The following is a 24,107-nucleotide window of genomic DNA, read 5'->3' on the forward strand; positions in this document are numbered from 1 at the left end:
TATTTCACTCTATGAAGTTTGATGAAAGGAAGACGTTTGGTTTGCTGATTCCAAAATCTCTCTCACACATGAGTAAAAAAGATCAAATCAGTTCAGTCCACAAACCTGTTTCCTCCTAATGAGTCCTGTAGAAGTCGAGTGAGTTTGGAGTCTCTGTAAGGCACATGTGAGGCCCTCTTGCCTCGGTCACCCAAAGCACTGATTACATTCCCCAGAGCAAGCTGCAGCAAAAGGAAGAGAATCAGAGGAAACGGTGATTCAGCAGTTTACTATGTCAAGTATGAAAGTGGAATAATATGGGTCAGAAACAAACACAATATGTGAATATGTTTCTTATCACATACACATGGTTCCTAGCTGTTGCATTTTATCCTCGACTTTTCTATTTGTGCATTAAGGGCCCAATAGCCCATTTTACACAGCCTGTTCAAGACCAAAATATAGTGCCATTACCCCACCTCATTTCTGTATAAAAGGTATCAACACGGAATTGGGGGGCATTGTTGTTCTCCATTTAAGCTGGCACTTAAGCTAGCAATGGTGCAGATTCATTGTTTGATGAACCCCCAGGGGTTTGAACCCAAAGAAGATAAACAGCAAATGAAAATGTCTGCAAAGTGGGGAGACGTCTGTGAGCTCCTAACCCTCCGAGTAGAGGAAGAGATAAACCACCATATAACAGGGATGTTAAATGCTTGTTACTGTCAAATTATGGCATTGTTGTTGTTTATAGAATATTTGTTACACATCAGATGAGCTAAAGATGTAGTGTTGGGCTGCACGTTTCCTGTAGTGCAGGATGTGCATTTATGAAATTCTGCCACTAGATGGCGGCCAAATCCTGATTATCAGTGGCTTCTCTGCATCCCTGAGTGACTTTACAAATCCTGCTGGAGTGACACAAAGAAGGAAGGAGCTCACCAGTCCACAGTTGATGGAGATTCCCTCTTTGGCTCGATCACCTGTCGCTCCAGTTCTCTTCAGCCTCTCAGAACCGGCCAGGTCCACAAAGTGAAACTTGGCTGTCAGCGTCTCGTACTCGTCCATCTCGGAGTTTCCATTGGAAACTCTATTATCAGTCTCAGTTTCTTGCTGAATGACAATGTCATGCACAAATACAAGTTAGTTTCACAGCACTGTGATATCCCTTAAAAGTATTTATGAAAGATACTCAGAATGTACGAACATTGTCAGAGGCACAGACGCGAACTTGGCACAGGTGGATGGTGAAGATGGCGTGTGATCGAGAGCTCTGGACGTTCATCTGAGTGCTGGCTGTGGTGCGAGACAGAGCTCCCAGCTTCAGGCACTGTATCATCTGAACAGGAAGAGAAAGACCTTTAAATGTTAAACTCACAGCTTGGAACAACAAACACTAATATTTATAAACGTAAACATCAGTGAAGAAATGAATAATATATGAGTAATAAAATAAATAAAAGTATTTTTGTAAAGGCCTCGTGGTGGTAAAGAGATTCATAATCAAGATCCATGATGGGTCATGATGATCCAGTCAAGAAGTGTAGATCCATTAATAAACATTCACTATAAACAACATTAGTTATTTAATGATTTTATTTCCAATTTAGCTTTCAAACTTTCACATTCATAAAAATAAAATAAAAAGTGAAAAACAGCATCAACTTTAAACCAATGAAGATATACGACACAAAGTTGCTAGAGAAGTGATAAAGTCCTGTTCAAAGACCCATCTTAGCCGTCAAGCATATCAACACAGATGTTTGTAATAAACACACACCCACACCCACACCCACACCCACACACACTCTCCCTCTCTTTTACCTCGGCCTCAGAGGACACTGTCCGTGTGGTCACTCCCACTGTGTAGATTCCCCCACTAGCATCTTCGTGGATCTTGATGTGAGATTTCTGCTTCATGTCTCTTGTGGAGTCGAACAGGTCCAGAACTTCCTCATTATAAAGCTACAGAGAGCCAAAACACACACACAAAGTTTGCAATCTTGCAGTGAATGATTCAAATTCATAGATTATTTAAAGATTCAAATCAATAACATTTCACACCCTAATAATGTATTTCTTAAATTGTATTTAGGAACAAAACAAGAACCAAAATTAAGAGACGTCACTGAAGCAAACGGATATCATTTTTGACATAAAGAAAGAAATATTATGTTAAACACTTGCCGAATGAACAAGTTGACCAAAACAGTAAATATGTAGGAAAGAAGGAAAAGGAAAGAAACATGTTTTATAAGAATAACTTTATTCAGTGAAGTGAATCAAGTGAAGACGACACAAGTGAATATGAGAAAATAAGAATTGCCAAAAAAAAGCACGTCTGAAACTATCACTGTCTGATTGTGTTTGATTTCCCACATTTCTTGGCCGCAGCTCATCCACCTCTCCAGTTCAGGGTCTTCTCAAGGAATCTGAACACTGTCACAAACTGATGAACTGGCACAACTGTCTCCTCACATCGTTCCTGTTAACTCTTCCTGTCCAGACTGAGACACCACCATCCCCCCCGACACCTCCTAACCCCCCGACGACAGCTGCTGCAGTTCAATTGTCAGTGTGGATGTTTTTAAATGATGGAGCACTGGTGTCAAAGCTTGTTAAACCAGCGGTGTCAACAATATAAGCCTGACCCATGACATCTCTGTACAGCCTGTCATAGTGCGAGCCAGAGAAAGATTATATTTTGTTTGTTTTATTTACTTTATGTGTTTAGCTTAAAAGGTGGGTATATACCTCAAGGAACTGGGCGTTGATCTTAAACTCAGGTACTGGGCGTCCCTGCTCCTGGGCAGCCGCTCGGCGCTCCTCAATGCCCTTAAAGAGGTGGTGGACAGCACGGGGGATGATACCCAGCTCCTCATCTGAAATGTTTACGTCAAAGCCTGTCCCCATGGTGTAGGTCTTCCCTGAACCCGTCTAGAAAGAAGGAGAAAATGTCACATATCAGAAACAGAAACAGAAAGTCATTAATAAAATGTAAAATCCCAGGATGACCATGTCTTTGCCTTAGGGAATTGCACCGATTTAACACATCAAAGACTCTTTAAAAGTTTTCGGGAGTCATACGGCATACGTGAAGAAAGTTCAATGAAGCCTAATAACAAATGTCCAGTTGCCTCAATTGTTACTTGAGTCAGGGTCATCTAAAGACTCAAAGTCTGAATGAAATCTGGGTGTTTGGAGCCAAACCTCTGTAGCTTGCTGCTCATCTCTGCTTGAGGTTAGTGGCTCAAGGCTAAATTGAACACTTCTAGAATAACAAACCCAAAATCTGTGGCCAAACTGTTGGTGGTCCAGTTGAACTGTGGGTAATAAAGGTGTAAAGTTTTGTCAAGGAAAAGAATGTGTGGGACAAAACATCATCATGTCTGGTTGTGCCACACTATCTTTGATCTTTTATAAAACTGCTGACTGTGTTGGAGCGGAGCAATGCTAAATTATATCTTTGGAAAAAGGTTAAAGTATTCTTTATTTTTCTCTTATTACATGGCTCTGCTTTACGCTGTAATGCTCCATTCACTTGAATGGGCCTTCCCAACGTTCAGCAGTCATTATTTCCATATAGCTGACTGCTGCTAAGCATATTTGACCGTCGTCAAGCAAAGAGGCCTTTTTGCCTCTGATTCACGTATTTCGTATCACTCCGTGCTCTAAAATCTTTGCACCGCAAGTGGTCCAGTCACTTATCACCCCAGTTTATCACCCCAAAATTGCTCGTGATGAGCAGCTTGGCACCTTGCATGGCAGCCTCTGCCATCAGTGTATGAATGTGTGTGTGTGAATGGATATTACGATTAGTAAATAGTTATTAGACAATAAAATAACAATCGATTAATAAATGGTCCACAAATAATTTCCTTGTTAACAGTAAAATAACTATGGACTTGAGTATAAATTCACAATCATTCATGACTGTTAGAGATGAGCCATTACATAAAACATAGCACATTATTATTATAAATGTAATGTCTGCTTTGAGCATGTGGGCTTTGCCATGTCAGAAAAGGGTATTTCATTAATGGTTCTGAGGAACACTACTGTCTAAAATACCACTGTATGCTTTGACATTCAGTGAAGAATTATGGTTACCACTACATTTTGTCATGTAGAGTTCTGATTTATACACGTAAACACTGTGCAGTCAAAAAAAGGTGACATTCTCAGACTGTTGAGTCTATTATCAGGTAAGATATTTGCCCTTAATTTTTCTAATTAATTGTTTTATTACAGATTGGTGTCTCACACAGTTCCGCACTTAAAACAATGCATACCAGAGTGTTTTTGATAAGACAGAAAATTTGCTCTCCACATCATTACTGTCTGTTTATATCAGCAAACCCAACCAGGCAGAGTTCTTGTGATGCAGCCGAGTGGGTCGTCTAAATCTAGATTAGTCCCTGTAAAGCTACAGAGGTCTGATCCAGGCATAACCAGCTCCAGTCTGTGTTTGAATGTGCTTTCAGAAGTAGGCCAGCAGTGAACGCAGCAGCTAATGGGAGATATGGGTTAATATGGACACACATTAAAGATGTATAGCTGTCTAAAAGGTGTGTGTGCACTTGACTTCACTTGGAATCGCATGAGTGCTGAATAGCAGAAGCTCAGTCACCATGGCAACCTAAGCAGTGGGGGTGGGGGTGTTAGGAGGCCAAACTTGCATGTTAAATCCATGTGGTGAACTTGGCGATGGAAACAAAGAGGGAGTGGAGGTGGAGGGGGAGGGAGTAAGGGAAGAAAAAAGAGGAGTAGAAGTGAAACTGACAATTATTTTCAGTATCCATTAATCTGCAGATTATTTTCCAAATTAAACTTTTGATCCATTAAAATGGTCTGATGATTAAAAAACTCCCCAAGGTGACACACTAAACTTCCCTAATTAGGAAAACTACTCCACAAACTTTGCGCACCCCCTCGACAAGTGCAGAGGTACCCCCCTCGGGTACAAGTACAACTGGTTGGGTTTCATTGCTCTTTTGTAATTCTACGACTGCTACTTCTGAGTACTCTCACTGCATGTTTATTCATCCTGAAAGCTCCTCCTGAGGCCTCTTCATCCTTTGAACGGTGGATTTTTTTTCTTATCCAAATCCATGGTGTTGCATGTACAGACTGTAAAGCCCTCTGAGATTAAAACGCGATATTGGGTAAAATAAATAAAAGTGACATACTGCCATGTTGATATTAGAGCTGCATCAAATGCTCAATCATTTGATAATCCATTAATCGTTTGTCATTTTTTAAGTACAAATGTCAAATATTTGCTGATTCCAGCTTCTTCAATATCTTGATTTGTTGTTTTTCTTCACCATTTCTCATATTAACTAAAGACGCCTTGGGTTTTGGGGTGTTGGTTGGTCTTGGAAAATGTAATGAGTCTTTTTCACAATTATTTGAGATTAAAACTAAATAAATAATCATGAAAACAATCTGTAGACTAAGTTGTTAGTTGCAGCTCTACTCATACATACTGAAATCAGAAAATATACTGATTAAAAGAATAGTTTGAGGAAATACACTTCAATACCACCCTCATATGTGAAAGCTGATGAAGAAGATGAAGATGAAGATGAAGACAAAGACAAAGGCAAAGACGAAGAAGACAAAGAAGAAAGTGCAGTGCAAAACAGTGTCAGGGGAACTTGTGTTGCATGTGGAAAGGCGAGCTCTGGCATTAACATGGATAAACCCCCCGTATACATAAAAAAGGTTACAGCTACTAGGTAGCAAACTTTTGTGCCATTAGTGTCAAGGTTTGTTTTTGAGTAATGTGTCATTTTCAGGGTCTAGCTCAGTGGTCTCAAACTGATCTGGCAACATCACACCTGACTCGACTTATTCAATCAACTAAATTGTCTTTACACAGTTGATTTGTTGGATCAGGTGTGTTCTTGCTGCAGCCACAGCAGCCCTTTACTGGATCAGTTTGAGACCACTGGTCTAGCTTGTTAACTGGGAGGTTGTTGTTGTTTCATACAGAGATGGAGATATTGAAAACACTAACACTGCTGCTAACACACTGATAGTGGAAGGAAGAGAATACTGCCTGAAATATTTGTATTTACAGACAGAGCCAGTCAAGTTTTATTTCTTTATGCTCAGCTAAGCAAATTGCTTCATTGCTGCACCTTTAAATGAAGTGTACTGACATGAGGGTTGCACTGATCAAGTCATCTTACTCCGAACAAGAAAGAGCATTAACCTAAAATGTCAAAATATGCCTTTAAAACCATGGTTGAACAAAGACAAGGTCACAGAGGCTCAAATTCCACAACACAAGTTCCCTCCGATCTCCTTTTACTCAAATGTCAACACTCTCCACCTCTCAAACACTCATTTCCATTTAGCTACATCCACCCAGCTATAAAGCACCATCAGCCCTGCAGCTGTGATAGAGAGGACAAAGACTTGCCTGTCCGTATGCAAAGATGGTGGCGTTATAGCCCTCGAAGCAGCCCTCGATCAGCTTCTCAGTGCAGGTGGTGTAGATGGCGTCCTGCTGAGAGTCCATGTCGAACATGTAGTCGTAGGTGAAGGCCTTGTCTTTGCCCAGGATCACCTGAGGCTCCCCGGGCATCACATATGTACAGATGTGACATCCCTCTATCTTCTCCCTGGCCAGCTGAGGACGAATCCTGCAAAAAATAGAAAAAAAAACCAAAACGATGAGAGTTCTGTTGAAACAACAACAGATATGATCTTATAACAGATAAGTACAAAAGATTTGCTGCACATATTTTACCTTTAGTTTATTTAGTTAATAGTTTCAGCATGTGTGATAGTTTGTGTACATCAGTGTTTGAAAACAATAGAGGATTCCTGCAAGGCTGCCATCAAGGTGTATGAAGAATACTGGTAAATAAAACACAAAAAAGCCAACAATTCCCCTCAATTTGAAACATTTACGGTACACAAAAACACAAATACTGTCCCTCGAAGGGTTCCATAACTGATCTGTGAGAGCTTATCGTACAATCTTAAGTTAGCTCAGTCTGGGCAAGTAAAATGCAGCCTTAAGCAGGAAAATAAATAGTTGGCATCACAGCCAGCAATGAAAGGAAAGTCCAACCCCACCCAAACATCTGAGCCAGAATGGAATCAATATGATTCAGGTTCCATATGTAATAGTTCAACAAAATAAAAAAGATGTTACAGACAAAAACATCTGGAGAGGAAATATTTTTCTGATCCTTTTCTTCCTGAACTTTACTATGTAAAGTCCAACTAGTGTGAATCACACTACAATCTTTAATAAGGAAAATCATGGAGCAGCTTCACAAAGAAGTAGACTGGAGATCGAGTTTGTTCACACATGGTCATTGTAGCGATTCACGGGCATAATTTGTGCATCTGACCTGTGAAAAACATTAAGCAAATCACCTTTTCACTCCAAAATCCATAAAATGACCTGCAGCAAGTCTAAACTTTGTTTTCTCTGCTTCTTGTGTGTTAGACAAATGTGACTGATGATCCTGAATCACGGGGATTAAATTTATTTCAAACATTTTCATCTGCCGCAGATGTTTATTTTTTGTACCGTGCAGTACAGTACAGGGTCAACATCCTACTCTGACCCAGTACTTTGTCCCATAAAACCTGCCAACTGGGTTAACATGTACTGCTTTAGTGTATCTGTCTGCCTGAAATGCTAGTAATGCTGTCATGAGTACTGGCTATCTGAAATCTGGTAGGGATTAATTTGATGTGGATGTGAGAGACCAAGAGAGAGACAGTGATATCGTGTTCATTCTGCAAAGAAACTGATTTAGCCATTCTAAATGATGATTTAGTCCAAACTGAAGGAGTTCAATCAGTTCATTACAACAATCATGATAAGTGGGATTTTTCCCAAAGTGCTAAGTAGGAAATTTATATTGGACACATTTTAGAAACGCCTCTCTTCTTGCTTTTAGCAGCTAAACAAAGAGACTAGCACATCCAGTTTTTCTTATGCACATACACCATTCTACATTCAGCACATTTATTGAACCAGTACATCAAACTAATGTTTCAGTCCCTTCAGACCTCCCCCTGAGTAATAGCTGGTTTGAGATGATGAGATAATAACGCCTTTTTTCTGGAAAAGGTCTGCAGGGAAGAAAATTTTGATTTACCGTTTCAATAAATATCTTCCACAAGCAGTGAGGAGAAATCTGTTTTCTGCTTTAAACCTAATGTCCGTCACCTTCATTCAACACACTCTAATATAGTGATAATCTTAAACCACAACTCTATCAACACATCAGGAATTGAACGAGGGAACGTATTAATGTAATGTAACTGATTAACTGCTGGGAAAAGAACCAGGATTACTCTAATGTTAAGTGTTAGCATGTAGCAGCTCATTTTAGGATCGTTGTTCTCCTCACTCTATGGTTAAATATGACTGAAGAAAGTATCACTGTGTCGTTTTTAAATAGACTGTCCTCATGGGTTCAGCTCACAAACAAGCTTGGAAGAAAAGCACCTGACAGCGGGCCTGCCGGTCCCCCTGTCCAGTGTGGATAAGGGCCTCATTGTGCCTCCAAGTTCAGGGGAGAACAATGCTGTGAGGGGAGCACAGTGTGGCCATTGTGTCAGTCTGTGTGACACTGGATCCCCGCACTGACACCAACGCCACGGCTGCAGGATTACACGGCTGGACGGAGGCGAGGGAGGAGAGGTAATGTCCTGCCTGGAGGTCATGACATGTCCGCAAATAACTACACAAAACGGTGACTCAGTGGTGTAACAAATGAATCTTCTGTTGGCTGGTTTTGTTGATACACAGTCCTGAAAGGTTAACTCATTTTCAAGCTGCTACTTCACTTGTAATGTCGGTCATTTAGGAATTTAGACTCCTTCTTCTGTTGCTCAAATCATGAAACCCCCTTAAATGTAATGACACAGCAGTGGACTAAACTGAAGGCTTTTATGTAAAAGATATTGAAGATTTTGCGGGGCAATCTAAATCTAAAGCAGGCTATGTTAAGTGTTTACTGACAGCATTAAACGCTGCAATGGAAAATTGAAACATATGAGCATAATGAATCATGTGAGATGCAGCACTGCTGAACATAAGGAATAAGCAAATGAGCAAACTCAGCACTTCAAGAAGCTGCTTTAGAATTGAGTGAGACCTATCGAGAAGAAGATGCTGACAGCCCCCGGCGATAGTTTTGATTGGGTAGCTAGTTCTCATGTAGAAGCTTGTTTATATCTAAATTTGACAGCCATTTTGGTGTCAGATCGGACACTTGTTTTCCAAACCATCTTTAATACAACTACAACAGTCTGTAAGTTAAGTATGGGGGGGCAGGTTTCACTGGTTTCATTGCCTTCATTGGTGTCACATTATGCCATGATATGGATTGTAGTTCATATCGCCCACCCATGATGTTTATTGGTTCCAAATATTTGTTAGCAACATTCTTGATAACTAATAATCAATATCATATTGGCCCTGAAAAAGAATACTATCCCTTTTCAGTATAATTAACTAGTAAAATCTTAAAATCAATCAGAGAGTTTTGTATATTTTACATTAGGGAGGGGCAATATATTGATATACCATGTGGTCTTTTCTTGGCTGTACTACTTCTAATATTTACCATTACACACAACTAGAAAATGAGTCTCCCGAGGTGACTAGAGATGACTGTGAAGATCTTATCCAGGCAGAAGTGTAAGTAGTGATGTTAATTTCCCTTGATAAGCATCTGCTACATAAACAAAGCACACCTGACACAATAACGAGAAGCCTCCAGGTTTGAGAGTAGCTGTTTAGATGGGTACATCGTCAGAGTACAAACCCTGTGAACAAAAGCACACAAAGACACCTAACAAATTCCCTCTCAGTCAGTCTACAGAGCTCGTGCTCTATTGTTTTGGATCTCATGGCGCATGTTGTTGTAATGTAACAATATAAATGATCCCAGTCAGAAAATCAATTATCTTCCATGTCAAATTCACCGTATTTAACCAATCATAGTTTCCTCGGCCTGTAAGAGGAAATGTAATCCTTTCCAGTAACCACAAGGGGGGTCTTTGTTTCAGACAATTTAGCTCACTAATTGGGTGTGTAATCCTGTCTGTCTCTCCCGGAGCAAGTTCACACCCGGGAATCAGACGGCATTTCCCAAATTTGTTCTCTTTTCATCACTATGTTAACAGAGAATATTCAATGTACCATCAGGGTTTTTAGGGGATATTTCTATTTCATTGATGCAAACATTAATATTACACACTATGTCTATAATAATTTCTGAAGAACTTCTCAGAATTTAGCTGTTTTTGGAGGGAAATTGAGGGAAATTTCCTTCACATAAAAAGTCTGTCAAAAATTTTAATTATATTGAAAACTTTCAAGTGTACGGTTATGTCATGACAATATGATTATACGATTAAATGAATATGATCATTTATTTAAAGACTTTATTTCATTTTATAGTTAAAACAAAGTAAGTCGTTGTTGTGTGGAAAATCTTAAAATTATTCTTTGTGTAAACCCGTCTCAATTGTAGGCACGGACAATATGAAGATTTCATTATTATCTTGTCCAACATGTATGCAATTCATGATATTATCCCAACAATCATCAAACATATTCTTATAACTTTAAAATAAAAACTAAAATTGCACTAAAAATACATTGGAATCACTTTGGTGTAAATTCCGTTCATTAACAAATATTTCTTATTGCATCACAGAAAAGACAGGCATGTTTGTTGATTTTTTTATGAAAAACAAACAATCGAAAAATCTAATCTAAAGCAATCATAAATCATAAGGTGTTACTGCATAAATAAATGGTGGTAATCTAATCTCCCTGTTGCTTTGCAGTTTGGAATCATTAGTATTTAGACACATTTGATTTTACCTATGGTTTCAACAATGTACTCCATCACAAAAATGTCTTCAGCCATGGTGAACGTAAGCCAACTTTAGGCATATTGAAAATAAATCAGGAAACCAATAAAGGGCTGTAAAAACTGTGTTTTTTATTGTGATCCTCAAAAAACGCTCAACATCCCATCTCTACTTGATTCATGTTGAAAATGTAAGTGAATAATGGTATGTTCAAGTTTGAAATTTGTGGCCAACACTACAATGTAAGCACTCTATGGTTTTGGATATTTTGATTAAGAAAAAATGTGCAAATTTAGACAACAAGGATTTTAAGAACTGGCTGAATTTCCAGTGATTATCATCCATGATGATTGAAGCCAAAGTAGTTAAATGTATAAACTGCACAGTAAATTGAGCATCACTGTATCAATGTAAGAACCATTAAAAAAAAAAAAAAAACAGTTGTGGGGACTCATCCATTTTGGGGCGATGGATTTTGAGTATTTTGGGAGGAGCTGAGGTCAGAGATGAGGTGAGGGTCAGGGTCAAAGCTCATAATGGCCCCGCAGCAGAGACTTGACGTCTGGCCATCATCAGCCAGTAACAGATTCAGATACAAACACCAGAGGATCCAAAACAGAAACGGTTTTCTGGGGCACTGTATTAAACAAGATGACAGTTTGAGTTCAAGTCTATCCCTTAACAGCAGTTTTTGTCTGTACTTTCTAAAAATGTTGCCTTATTTTTGAGCTGTTGGCATTCAGTTATGAACACCAGAGCACGCCCAAACCTGCTGCCACACCCCCTCCAACCCCCTTCAAACCACACTGCACTCAATAAATCATTACGGGTGCCACACATGGCTGCAGGGACGGCTGAGGGATATACAGCAACAGCAGAGGTGTGAGAGTGTGTGAAACTGCAGTCTGTGATTTCCTCTCAGCTTCATCTATAGTTACACTTCTTATCCAGCTGTCAAAGAAAATGTTTAAAAAAAAAAAAAAAAAGATTTATGGACATGTTGAAGAAAGGTGGCGCCAAATAAATGCAATTCTTGCATACCAGATAAAGGTTTTATTCGGTATTATTTCAGGTTTCCATGTAAAGACAAAGAAATTAACAATCAAGGCCAAATATCACGGTTTTGGAGGTCGCGCTAATGACACTAAATCATGTCAAATCTGTCATTATTCAGTAGTGGCAGGCTTAATTATTGCACTCAACTATTAAAATAATCAAGCAAGTATTTGGATAATTAATTAATAGATTTAGGCAATTTCTTGAGACAAAAAAGTCCCATTTTTCTGATTCCACTACTTTGTTTGTGTTTGAAGACTAAAGCTACAATGATTAGTCGATTAATCGACTACTTGATCGACAGGAAATTACAGACAATATCCGCAACTGACTAACTGTTAATTGTTTTGCATTTTTGACAGTAAAGGAAGAGTCTTTAGATTTTGGCCATTTGGTTGGACAAAAGAAGCAATCTAAAGATGTAATCTTGGGCTCAAGGAAATAAATTACGATGGGCATTTCACAATTTATCTTTATTTTTACGTTGGAAAGACTAAAAGATCAATTAAAATGGCTATGTGAAACATCCATGTTGGGCTGGAAGCCAGTCGTTACTTTATGTTAGTGGACTCTATAAACTGATGTTAGTGATGTTAACAGAGCAGAGAGAAGCACTGAGCCAAAGTACTCAAGATTGTAAAAATTCACAATCCAGCAGCATTACACAATTTAAACCCTCTATAGGCTTGAACAGGAAACCAAGAGCGACAGGGAAGGCCTAGTTTTTCATGCCGTGTTACAATGTCCCCCCCCAGACACTCAAAAATTGATTGATTGATACATGTTAATGTTGTATACTAAAAAAAGTTACATAGAGCCCCTTTAATTGAGGAAAAAACATTGAAAATAACAATAAGCTGCAGCCATATTGCAGACAGAAAGCAATACTGCCAAGAACCTGGCTGAGGAGGAGAAAATAAGATTCAGAGCAACCTTTGTTCGTGCACGCAAAGCCAAAACTCAAAGCCACACACAAAAGCTGCAGCTCCATTCGCAGTGGTCACCGCAGACAGGAGAGTAAACAGGCCGGATCTTTATGTGCAGATTTGCTGAGCGCAGCAGTGCATCAGCTTGGGATGATGTCACCTGCCGCTGTGCTGCCCACTCAACTTTAAGCAGAGTGTTTCACCGTACTTCACAGAGGAGACAATTAAGCCTGTGTGAAGGACGAAGAGACAGAGCGTGTGCAGAAGAAAAGAGAGGTAATGACAGAAAAAGCGTGTGTGTTTCTTTGTCACACACTTGGCTTGATGCCACACACTGCAGGCGGACGTCTACATGCCTCCTTGAAGCTGTAGTGAGGCAGCGGAGACAGAGGAGCACCGATAGGGCAGCTGATTGCTCCGAGGCCGTCAGCCTTCATGTGTTTCCTCTCTCTTCTTTCACTCACTTGCTACAGGAAACATTTTTAACAAGACATCATGTGCCAGAAGGGTGAACTTTACCTTTTCAGCTTAGTACTCAATGATAATTCAGAACTGGTCAGGTAAGTTGTAAATTATGGAACACGTACTTAATTGCCTTTGAAGCGCCATGCTGCAGTTTGTCTTAATCATCCTGTCAATCACTGTCCTACAAAGACAAACCCTGTACATCTGCCCTTGGGTCCTTGGATGCTTTTGTAAATACAACTTTACTTCTGTGTGTGAGGCAACAAAGAGGCCATGATCCCAAAATCAAGATAAAGAAAAATATAATAAAGGGCAGGAGGTTTCTTTTCTATAGACAAGTTATTCATATCCACGGATATGAAGCTTTACCATCGTAATTGAATTTTCAGCCATTATGCCCAGGCCTGGATCTGGCTTTACCTGGCTTTTTAAGTTGCATTCCAGAGCATATTTTTTATAGATTTTCTCCAATGTTTAGACAAAAACAAAAAATACAGCACAGTATTTTACTACGCTGCATTTCTACTGCCATCCTTAAAAAGACTGCATGCTGGCAGTGGTTGCATATTACATGTAAATGTAGAGAAACATCCTCAGCAGTACAGGGATTAGTTCAACAGAGCACAGCTGATGTGTATGTCACTGGAGGGGGGGTTGTGAGCAGGTTTGAAGAGAAAGACTTAACACAGTGGGAGCTGGAATGATATCTGGCTTTCACAAAGCTGTGAAAGACGAGTCGAACGATGCAGAAACAGGACACTAATATACAGAACTCAGTTTTTAATTTTACACTATGTTTGCTGACTACTGCAGTTTGGCTGCGGACTCACACATTACTGCACCATAAAAAAATCAAATCATAAAAAAAGAGAACGAAAGAAAGGAATCTACAACCACACAGAATTTGAGGTGAAAGTGCTTGCAGTGCCAAGGCAGAATAGATGCATGACAAAGATCCTCTGCGGCTTTGGTGGATGCTTTAAAGTGCCTTGTAGTTTAATGAGACGGTACATTTTTAGTATCAAAAAACGCTGCTAGAAGTGGTTTCATGCTCTGCTCATTCAGCCAGACGGGACCACCTACTGCAGCAGACAAAGAGCTGTGAGCACCGTCTACCTTCACTGAACAGCAGGCCTCTGACAAGCTGCAGGAAAAAAACCACAAGCACATGAAACCTCTGCACCAGTCAGACACAAATCCATCACAGACAAAAGCTTTAACTTCCTATCTGTAAAAGTTCAACATTCACTAATATCATAACATTATGTCTTTATGTCTGCGTAGACTGTACTCTGCATGATATGAGGGATGTGGTTGCCATGGTGACCGGCAATGGGAGCCAAGAATTAAAGTCATAATCCGATCCCAGCAGGGTCTAATGCTGGTCTGGCCGACTAAAAGATGGCAGGAGGAGGGGCATCAGAGAGACGAACTCAGTCAGCATCCCGCCACCCGTCACACACTTCAGGATGATGTTAATTCACTGCCGGCCTAACTGGTGAAAAAGCCACAACATTTTCTCTGTGCCACCCTCATTTAAAAGGCTTTTATCATATAATTATTCCTGACCTGCAGGGGTAATTTTACCTCCTCTGAAGTATAACCACTTAGTCAGGCTCATTTTATACACTGTTAATTGCACAAAGCTGCCAACTCAGTCAAGGTTAAACGTCCAACTTATGTTTAGAAGATGTGAAATATTAATTTGCTCAGAGCTGAGTTGGGGAAAAAAAGCTGTAGTAGTTTTAAATTCAGCACAGTGATACAAATATCAAAATAAAATAATCAATATCTCACAAAAATTGCAAACCATTATCAATCCAGCATGGCACGCTCCTGCACAAAAATGTAAGACCAACATCAAAAAGTTAATGGAGCTTATTGGAGCCGAGAACCATACTCCATCCAAGTTTCAGACAAACAAACAGACATGGGTGAAAACATAACGTCCTTGGCAGAGGTAATGAAACATTAGTTGCACATCACCTATGAAACACACTCTACCCTTCAGCCCTCATTTATGGCTCTGAAAATGTCAAACATCTTTAATGCCACAGCCCTAAGAGAAGTGGGAGAGTGGATACCCGAGTAAGTATCAAAAACCTTCATTTCTTTTTCTCATCACTTTAACATAAACAAAAAGTTGTTTAGGCAACAGACTCCATAAACATGATATCAGTCAACAGACTTATCCTGAAACAGGTAAAAGCTCGCCCGTCTCTGCAAAGACAAAGAGAGGACTGAGACTTTATTCAAGAACGTCACTCTTTTAAGTCTTGACTTAAGATGTGAAGGTTTTAGCCTGATACAATCCAAGAGTAGTAAAGATATCCAGAAGTGACACACTGGTCTTGCATGGTCACACAAGCACTAAATGTTGAGCTCAAGTGACAGAAATCATATCAGATCAGCTCTGAACTTCTTTTGTCAAAGAGGTTTGTTGAAAACATGTTTATAGATGTAAGATATTATTATCATTATCATATTAAAGGTGGTGTTTGCTTTCAGTGTAAGAAATCTTATTTGTTGTACAATAAAAAATCTCTATCTTCTGAGCAATACAATTTTAGAATGGTGGTAAAGAGCCATTTCTGTTTTTTTGTTACTTAACAGGCATGGCTGTAACCACACAGACGTCCACCTCCTGGTTACTTAACAGAGCAAAGTCAACTAAACCATACTTCAAGCTTAACCACATTTTTTCATAAAATGGTTTGTCCCAACAGACTTGTCACTGGGTGTGTAACAGAGCAACAGCAAATACACAAAACAAACTCATCACAAATCATCACACAAGGCCAGAGCTGCCAAACACAAGGAACACACACCCTGGTGTCTGTCACGACACACTGCCCGTGTTTTATAATCTACACACCATGTTCATGGAGCTCTGCTGCTGACCTGAGCTCACTGGTTCAAGCTTTGGACATGTATGGATATCCCACTGATCCTCAAGCCTTTTGGAAAATGTGCTTTCAAAAACAAACAGGGCTGCAGCGAGTCCCCGTGGCACGCTGATAACGGCTTTACTGCTTCCTGCAGGTCAGGGGTCAGGGAGCAGACCACCCCATCATTATTGGGGGCGGGGAGGGGAGGGGAAGTTTAGGCAACAGGAGGTGTCAGCGAGGGATCATCTGTAGTTGTCGACATGGAGAGGAAAAACTGTCAGGCGGGCTGGGGTCAGTGTTAGAGGGAACATGGAGCCTCCCTCTCAGTGCCATACTTTTCAGTAAAGTTGGTCAGAAACAGCTTTTGGTGGTCATGTTAGTGGATCTAGCAGCTTACTGTGTTTCTGACATATCTAATGTCACTCAGAGCTAATTCTGTTTTTTGTCATTAGCACTGGCTGCTCTGTTAAATTAGCCTGAAGCTTAGATAGCTAGCTAACAGCATATGCTAAAAAGCAGCTGTCTATTCAGGTTAACTGTGCTGACTCCTCCTAAGATAGTCCAAGCTGAAGAAGAAATAACACCAGTACCAAAGATAACATCAGGCCTTTTAAAATGAAGCCTAAATGTAGTGTATTATTAATGGCCTACCTAATTACGGTAATACTTTTTTGTCACAACCACAATTAAAAGGTTTATTTTCCTGAAACTAAAACTTCACTTTTTACATTTTATTTTGATTCATACTGAATGTGTAATTTGTGCCAAATGCAATCAGTCCCTACAGTTTGCTTGGAAGAAGACCATGACCCATAATCTTCAGTCTCCTCCTTGCTGTTTCATTCACACCTGCCACAACAAATGCAACTGAATCGTAAAATGTCCCACAGTTTTGATCCAAACAATGCCTGGCGTGAACATGGTTACAGAATAGATTCACATTACAGAAAACTGACTGTTCAGCGATGTTTATAAAGCTTCCCTCTTTTTCCTGCGTGGCTGAGATTCTTTATTTGTGGATACATGAGCTATGAATGATGCGTCCTTTTCAGGAGTGGAAACACTCACACAAACAGCCCCACATATCAAAACTAATATAAGAGGTGTTTAATTGAATTTGGATCATCTAGCACAACAAATTAACTCTGACTACCTGGCAGGACTAATATAGGGCTGGCAATGTAAGGATGACAAGCATCTCATGTAACAGAAGTACAGCCTCAAAACTACACACTAACAGTGACTAACAGTCACGAGTGTTATGACAAGACAGATGTCGTCTGCAAGGTTGCAGACAAAGATTTTGGGCTGGTTGCCTGATGCGACAAACCTTTTTGTTTAGGTGCACCCGATAACAAATCTGAATATCATTTCTTAAAAAATTATGTAAACGATAAAGGAATATAAGGTGCAAATACATGTTTGTTTGTTTTTTAAGTTGGATTTGATTCTCAGCACATGCAACAAAAAAATATTTTTTATTTTGCATTTAAGATTTAAGAATCTGAGAATTTTGATTTATTTCATACAAAATTATTCAAACTGCTTATTTATCAGAAACAAATGCTAATAACTGAATAGCTCTTTGTTGTCCAGTTCCGGGACCCTTCGTTTTGCACTTTAGCACAGATGATGAGCTCCCACCAGACTGGCAGCAAGTATTACATGCCTGTTATAGCAAGCTTTGTCTGTTCATCTACACAGTCATCAATCAATCACTACTGCAAGTTCAGTCCAGATTTCTTTAAACATGGTATCATTACATTTCCAATAGAAAAGACGAAAAAAATTAAAACATGTTATTGTGGACTTTCCTCAAAGATTCCACTTCACTGCTCAAATCACAGGGTCAGTCCTGGACTGCAGTGTCATTCAACCATGCGATGTTGACACAGGAGTCCCATCTCTATGTCAACCACAAGCCAGTGACACAAAAGCTAGCTATGAAAATGTGAAGAGAGAGAGCAAGAGAGAGAGAGAGAGAGAGAGAGAGAGAGAGAGTGTGTGTGTGAGTGTGCGTGCACAAATGGGTGAGGGACACATCAGCCAGCCACCATCTGCAGCTTTCAAGGCAGTCTGATAGCAGATAATAGGTTAGGTAAACAGTCGAGGTCAGGTGGAAGTCAGCTCAGCTCCACATTTAACTGTTTGCGCCTCTGTCAGATAAATTATTTTATTCTTTCTTGCCATTATTTACCTGTGGGTGGCCAATCAACACCCACCACCCACGCCGAGGGTTCACACCTGCAGCAAAAATTCAAATTACTAACACCCCATTAATATGCGGATTCACACAGCTGCCACATGATGCCAGCAGGTGGTGAGGGTCATTTGCATACGCTGCCTTCAGCACTGTTTAATCCACGACTGCTTTTTAGGTGCGATACTGTCTGATGCAGCAAGGTGTCTGACAATTTCATTGTACAAAAGGTGTGAAGAAGATGTAGTATTGTTAAAGTTGCTGACATTGATATCAAAATATGGCCAATTTGGTCAAAAGTATTGTGATATTTGTTGCCCAGTCTTAACATTTATGAAGTTCCTTTGAGGGGCTTTCGAAATATCATCCCAATTAAACACTTGATGTCACGATACAACAGATTTAACTTTAGATATCAAATTTAATGGACAGACACAGCCTAATTATGCAGACCAGCTCACTTGACATAGAAAATGCCTCTCTACTTATTAACTACAGAGACAGCCTCTTAACATAAATAACAAGGTGGCAGCTCACTATGCAAACAGAGCTATTTGTGACCGTCCGAGGCCTATTTGTGATGTTCTGCTGGCAGTTTGATGGTGGAAGTTAAGTTACATCCACATCCTATTTGTGGCGCCAGTTCCACATTTAGACTTCATCCCTTTTGCTGACGCCTTAACTGGACAGATCTGTACAGAGAGGAAAAGGCTGACGACACAAAGTGAGGTGTGTTAAAATGAAAATCGAAGCATGCAGCAAGATAATGACAAAAGAAAAAGAGAAAAACAAAGGCGGCAGCAGAGGGAACAACATACTTGCATGGGTGTGGTGCGCATGTAAACTACTCTGTAATTACATCCAATTTATTCTGCATGGCCAGCTTGTTTCCCAAGTGCTACATAATGGGGTAAAGAGGATGAGGGAGAAAATCTCTTGTCATAAACCTGTCCACATGTGGTGCGTGTGGCGCTCTGCGTCAGTGCAGATGCGTCTGGCAGAAATGCGCTGACTCCATAGAGGTCGTGATATAGATAACTGAGGTCTTCAAGCAATGCTGCCGCCAGTCGAGTCTATTTTGGGGCAAGTTGAATATAAGTGTAGGCTATGCTTGGAATCGTCTTGGAATGGAAAGGCCTTCTGTCTAGAAAGAGGGTCATGACGGTTTAAACACTGGAAATGTATCAGAGGTTCACTCAAATTATTGAGTTACAGGGCAGCTTGTCACCAGAACAAAGTCGGTTACTAAAGATATATTTTTGAATATCTGATCATTGATACAGGAAATCTTCCAAATAGACAGAGAGCTCCGGAGTCCTGACACAGATACAGTCATAGCCATATCCTGATATAGGTCATTTCAAATCCAAATAACAATACATAACATAGCAAATGATTTATAATGCCAACGAATAAGAAGTTTATATAAACTAATATATATTACCACATGGAAAGCCCTTTTTTTATTACAATTTGAATTCCATACTTGACAAACATAAGGTACTTAATCATATTTAATTATGTTTCTCTTTTTATTTAGAACCTTTGAGCATATTGTTAATTGAGCATGTAACTAAATATAGAATACTCATGTACAAAATATAAAAGGTGTTGATTCAAATGCTTAAGTCTGTTGTGCATAATTAAAATGTTATCTGCTCCATGTTTTAGGTACACACTCCTTTTGTTTTTGTCTTGGCTGGTTGGAGTCTCTCCTGTTCAGAATTCCCCATTCTATGTCACTTTCCTCCATATTTGTTTATGTTGCCTTTCTGAAAATTTCTTGCCAACATCCATGACATGCTGAAGGGTGCAAATTGTCTTCCAAATGATGAAAAGATTGCCTTCAACTAGGCCAACAATGTTAATAAATAATAATTCATTTATCAACTAGAATGGTCCACATTTACTGGTACCAGCTTCTCTTATGGCAGAATTTGTTGTTTTTTGAGTGAGTTTTTTTGGGTTATAGTCATTAGTCAAGCAAAATAAGCAAGCCTGAGAAGTCACCTCAATCCCTGGATGCTTGTAAAAGGACATTTATGACTTCTTTTTATGTTATTTTATTTTATTTTTTTAACATTTTATGGACTAAGCAAAAACTGTAGGCTTATTTAACTGTTGCATTTATGAGCCATAAAATACAAAGTGAGTGATGTAAGGTCAGTTTATCTTACACTGTAACGAGTTGAGTCTATTCAAAGCTCCACTCTTCACTCTCCTCCTCCAACTAGTGCTGTAGGCGAAGTAGGTGTTATTCATAGCATCCGTCTGGGTAACTTGGCTAACACTTTAACACTTTGGCTAACACTTAAAAAGACAAGTGGCATGTGTGGAGCAGTAATACAGCACGATGTGAGCTCCCCTCAGGCAGCTTCTCTTATAAAAGAATGCGGATCATAGCATGAGGATGCACTGGATGGAAACAACAAAGGTCATGCAAACAGTCACCGCTCCAGACAAAAGCAACAAAGAGAAAAGCTGGCTCCCCAAAGGCACTGTGGAACAATCCAAGTGAATCTCATTTTACGGTTCAGACTGGTGATTTAAATATTCAGGGTTGGTGAGATTGCTAGTCCACATGAAATAACCATGTACAGTTGTTCCTGCTATTTGTTATATGTTTACATATTGTATTGTAATTTTTGAATTTACCCCTTTATTTATCTGTCCATTCACCTCAACTTTTATTCTTCTATGTACATACCATATTTTCCACTTAATTTGTAACAAAACAAATTGGGTTCTGTAACTAGGCTTTATAATAGCAGAGAAAACCCTGTATTGATTGTAAATACTGTGTTTCATATGGGCCAACAGAGTACAGATCTCCCCTAATACCGTCAGCAGGTGTTTACCGCGAATATCTAGCTAGAAGAAATTCCCTGCATGAAAACTTTAAACAGCAAAGATGGGTATAAATATGACAGCAGGTTAACAATTACAACAATCAGAGGGAATAGAGAATAGCTCGAGACCAACACACACTTACACACACACAGATTCACCGCACCATGGGTCAGGGGCTAACTCCTGACAGACTGGCCTGGCTCAGTGGATGTGAACAAAGCACGAGGTCTTTAGAGAGGCTTTGGACCCGGCGGGGCTTTTGTGTTTGCATGGTGATGCCATGGGTAACCAACACGCATCTGAACGTAACATATCTGAGCTCCCACTGGTCCTCTGCCAGTCCCCTACTGGCCGTACCCATGGTACTTTCTGCTCAGATTAGTATCATACTCATACACAAAACCCAGACAAAACCCAGAAAATGTATTATGTGTGCAAAGAATTACTCAAACCGATTATCAAAAAGTTTTCTCTTTCTCCATGTTTTCCAGTCATTCTGCACCCCATGTATCCTCCTAGCTGAGAGGCCCCTTGCCTCTGTTGGCACTGTACACCCCCACAGCTATTGTCAGCTGTTGTCTCTCTTCTTCTGTGTTACGTTCTGGTCATTAGGCAATAGCAGATATCTACTCTAATCGTGCAGCTCATTTTAACAAGCTTTTTCGCTCACAGTTAACCCTGTCTCCACAGTTGGCTCGTGAGCTTCAACCTGGGGCTTAGTCTTAGCCACTTATACCAGTTGCTGCATGCCTCCATGTCATTAAATTAAAGTACGCCTGTAACTTAAGCCTTAAGAGGTTTACGGGCCTATTTAATTTCATTATCGTCATTGTTATGCCCTTCAGCTGACCACCAACAAGTCCTTACAGGGGAAAATAAAAAGAAAGAAACTGAATTTTCATGATGCGAATCGTCTTTTAATTTCTCTTCTTCTTCATGTGGTTTGAAAGCTTGGCAACAGCAGCAAAACAGCAACACACAAAGTTGTTAGAGCAAAAATAAACAGTATGAGTTGATCTCGCTTTGATCTGCACTGCTTATCTGTCATTGCTGTGAAAATGAATGATAGCTGCTTTATGGTTGCTGTATTACAGCAGCAGGCAGGTCTGACAGGTCCTCCTGAGCCCTTCCCCTCAATGTACACCGACCATTTAAGACAAACTATTGTGACGTCTTGCACTGTGCAAATAAGCCGACTACAGTACAAGCTGTACACTGTAGCCAGGGAGCTGTACTGTGCAACTCTTTCTCAACATTCAGCCTTTCTTTGCCTGGGTAAACACATACTATGGACGCAAATACATACAGAAAGCAAGTATTTGGAGCTTTGCGTCTCTTGTGGATGTCTGAAAGAACAGGACAGCTTCTGTTGAGATAAGCTGGGGTCTTAAACTGATTAAACGAACTCGAGTGGACCTCTCAGTCCTTGTGCAACCCTGTTTCAGGTAGTATGCAGTCTGGGATCAAGCATTGTGGCTTAAAGTGCACACTTAAAATCACAGGTCGCTCAGATAAGCTCCACACTGTTTCCACTGCATTTACATTTTGTTTACACACACCTACTCCTGCACACTAGAGGAGTAAGCACAGCCAAATAAACTGGAGCTTGTTGGATTTTAAGCAGCTGAGAGAATGGACTGTCACACCCAATTTGAACTGGTTGAGCACGTGCATGGCGGGACTTGTCAACAGTCCTGACAAACTATTTTGCCAGTCGGTAGAAGTTACAACATGCCACTGCAAACCATCACTAAGGGAGAGAGGAAAGCAATGTACTAATTACAACACTGGTTTTACAGGCATTATTATGTCCCAAACACTTCAAAAAAGTAGTATAGAGTAGAAGAAGTATAGAGTCTTAAACTGCCCAAAATATTTTACTGACAGAGATTAACTGTACTTAGTTGTCGGGGTAGATTTTAGAAAGAAAACTAGTCCTACTTATGACAGAGTGCTAAACACAGGGCTGTAATTTTAGTTCCTGGAAGCAGAACACAAAACATCCACCTATTACTGGATAAATGCTGTCCTCCCTTTAGCTGCAATTTGCATGGTCTTAGAAAGACTCTTTTAGAAAGTGCAAGTCATTTCGAACACATACTTACTGTATACCCAGTTTGGATGAACATGTATTTTTGGTTTTAGTTTGTGGTCATAATTTGTTTGAACCTCACAGCAAACATCCTGTATCATAATCATGATAGGATATTGGCTTTTATGTCATTTATGTCGATTCAAACACATCACACATTAGTTCAGCTCTATGGTCAGTTTTGAGGCTATAGTTTGTGGGCCTGTCATGCTGCATTTCAATATATTCCTATGAATCAGTCCAGTACAAAAGCAACAACACAATGGCATTGTCATGATTGGATAAGTATCCTGCCAGTCAAGCTCCTTGCAACACTACCTGATGGTCTGTGGGTTATAAATAAGCTTTAATTTGTTTTGTGTTTGATTACTTTTATTTTATTTTGTATCAATTATTCATTTATTATGACACTAATTAAATGAATGCCATACTTTTTTAGTTAGATAAATTGGCTAGTAATATCACTATACCTGTCTTTACTCTTTATAATTACCAGTCACTGGCTTAACTGAGGACTCCACTTGAATTTGACACGACTTGATTTTTCTTGAAAAAAAGAAAAATGACTTCAAAGGGGCAATATGACATTTTACCACAGATCGCAATAAAAATGAAAAAAAAAACAAAAAGAAAAAAAAACAAAGTCCTAGACGTGTCAACATGACTGAAGGCACAGCTTGCCCATCGTATCCCACACTTAAAAAGGAAAATCAGTGAAAACAGGGAGGTGAGGTTCCCAACTCTGACTACCATCCCGCTCTTTTCGCCAAAAAAAAAAAAAAGTT

At 39.7% G+C, this 24,107-nt stretch overlaps 1 protein-coding gene across 7 annotated transcripts in view; it reads right to left on the minus strand.

The window, feature by feature from the left end:
- The window catches only part of kif21a (kinesin family member 21A), a 50,680-nt gene that overhangs the window by 24,149 nt on the left and 2,424 nt on the right, over positions 1-24,107 (minus strand). For all 7 annotated transcript variants that reach the window (XM_037107559.1, XM_037107558.1, XM_037107560.1 and 4 more), the window contains exons 2-7: positions 6,410-6,632; positions 2,734-2,916; positions 1,804-1,944; positions 1,187-1,318; positions 922-1,092; positions 106-221 (exon numbers count right to left, since the gene is read on the minus strand). In XM_037107559.1, coding sequence (XP_036963454.1) covers positions 106-221; positions 922-1,092; positions 1,187-1,318; positions 1,804-1,944; positions 2,734-2,916; positions 6,410-6,632 — 966 coding nt within the window. The remainder of the gene's footprint in view (positions 1-105; positions 222-921; positions 1,093-1,186; positions 1,319-1,803; positions 1,945-2,733; positions 2,917-6,409; positions 6,633-24,107) is intronic.

Source organism: Acanthopagrus latus, chromosome 8 (assembly GCF_904848185.1).
Source record: "Acanthopagrus latus isolate v.2019 chromosome 8, fAcaLat1.1, whole genome shotgun sequence".
NCBI lineage: Eukaryota > Metazoa > Chordata > Actinopteri > Spariformes > Sparidae > Acanthopagrus > Acanthopagrus latus.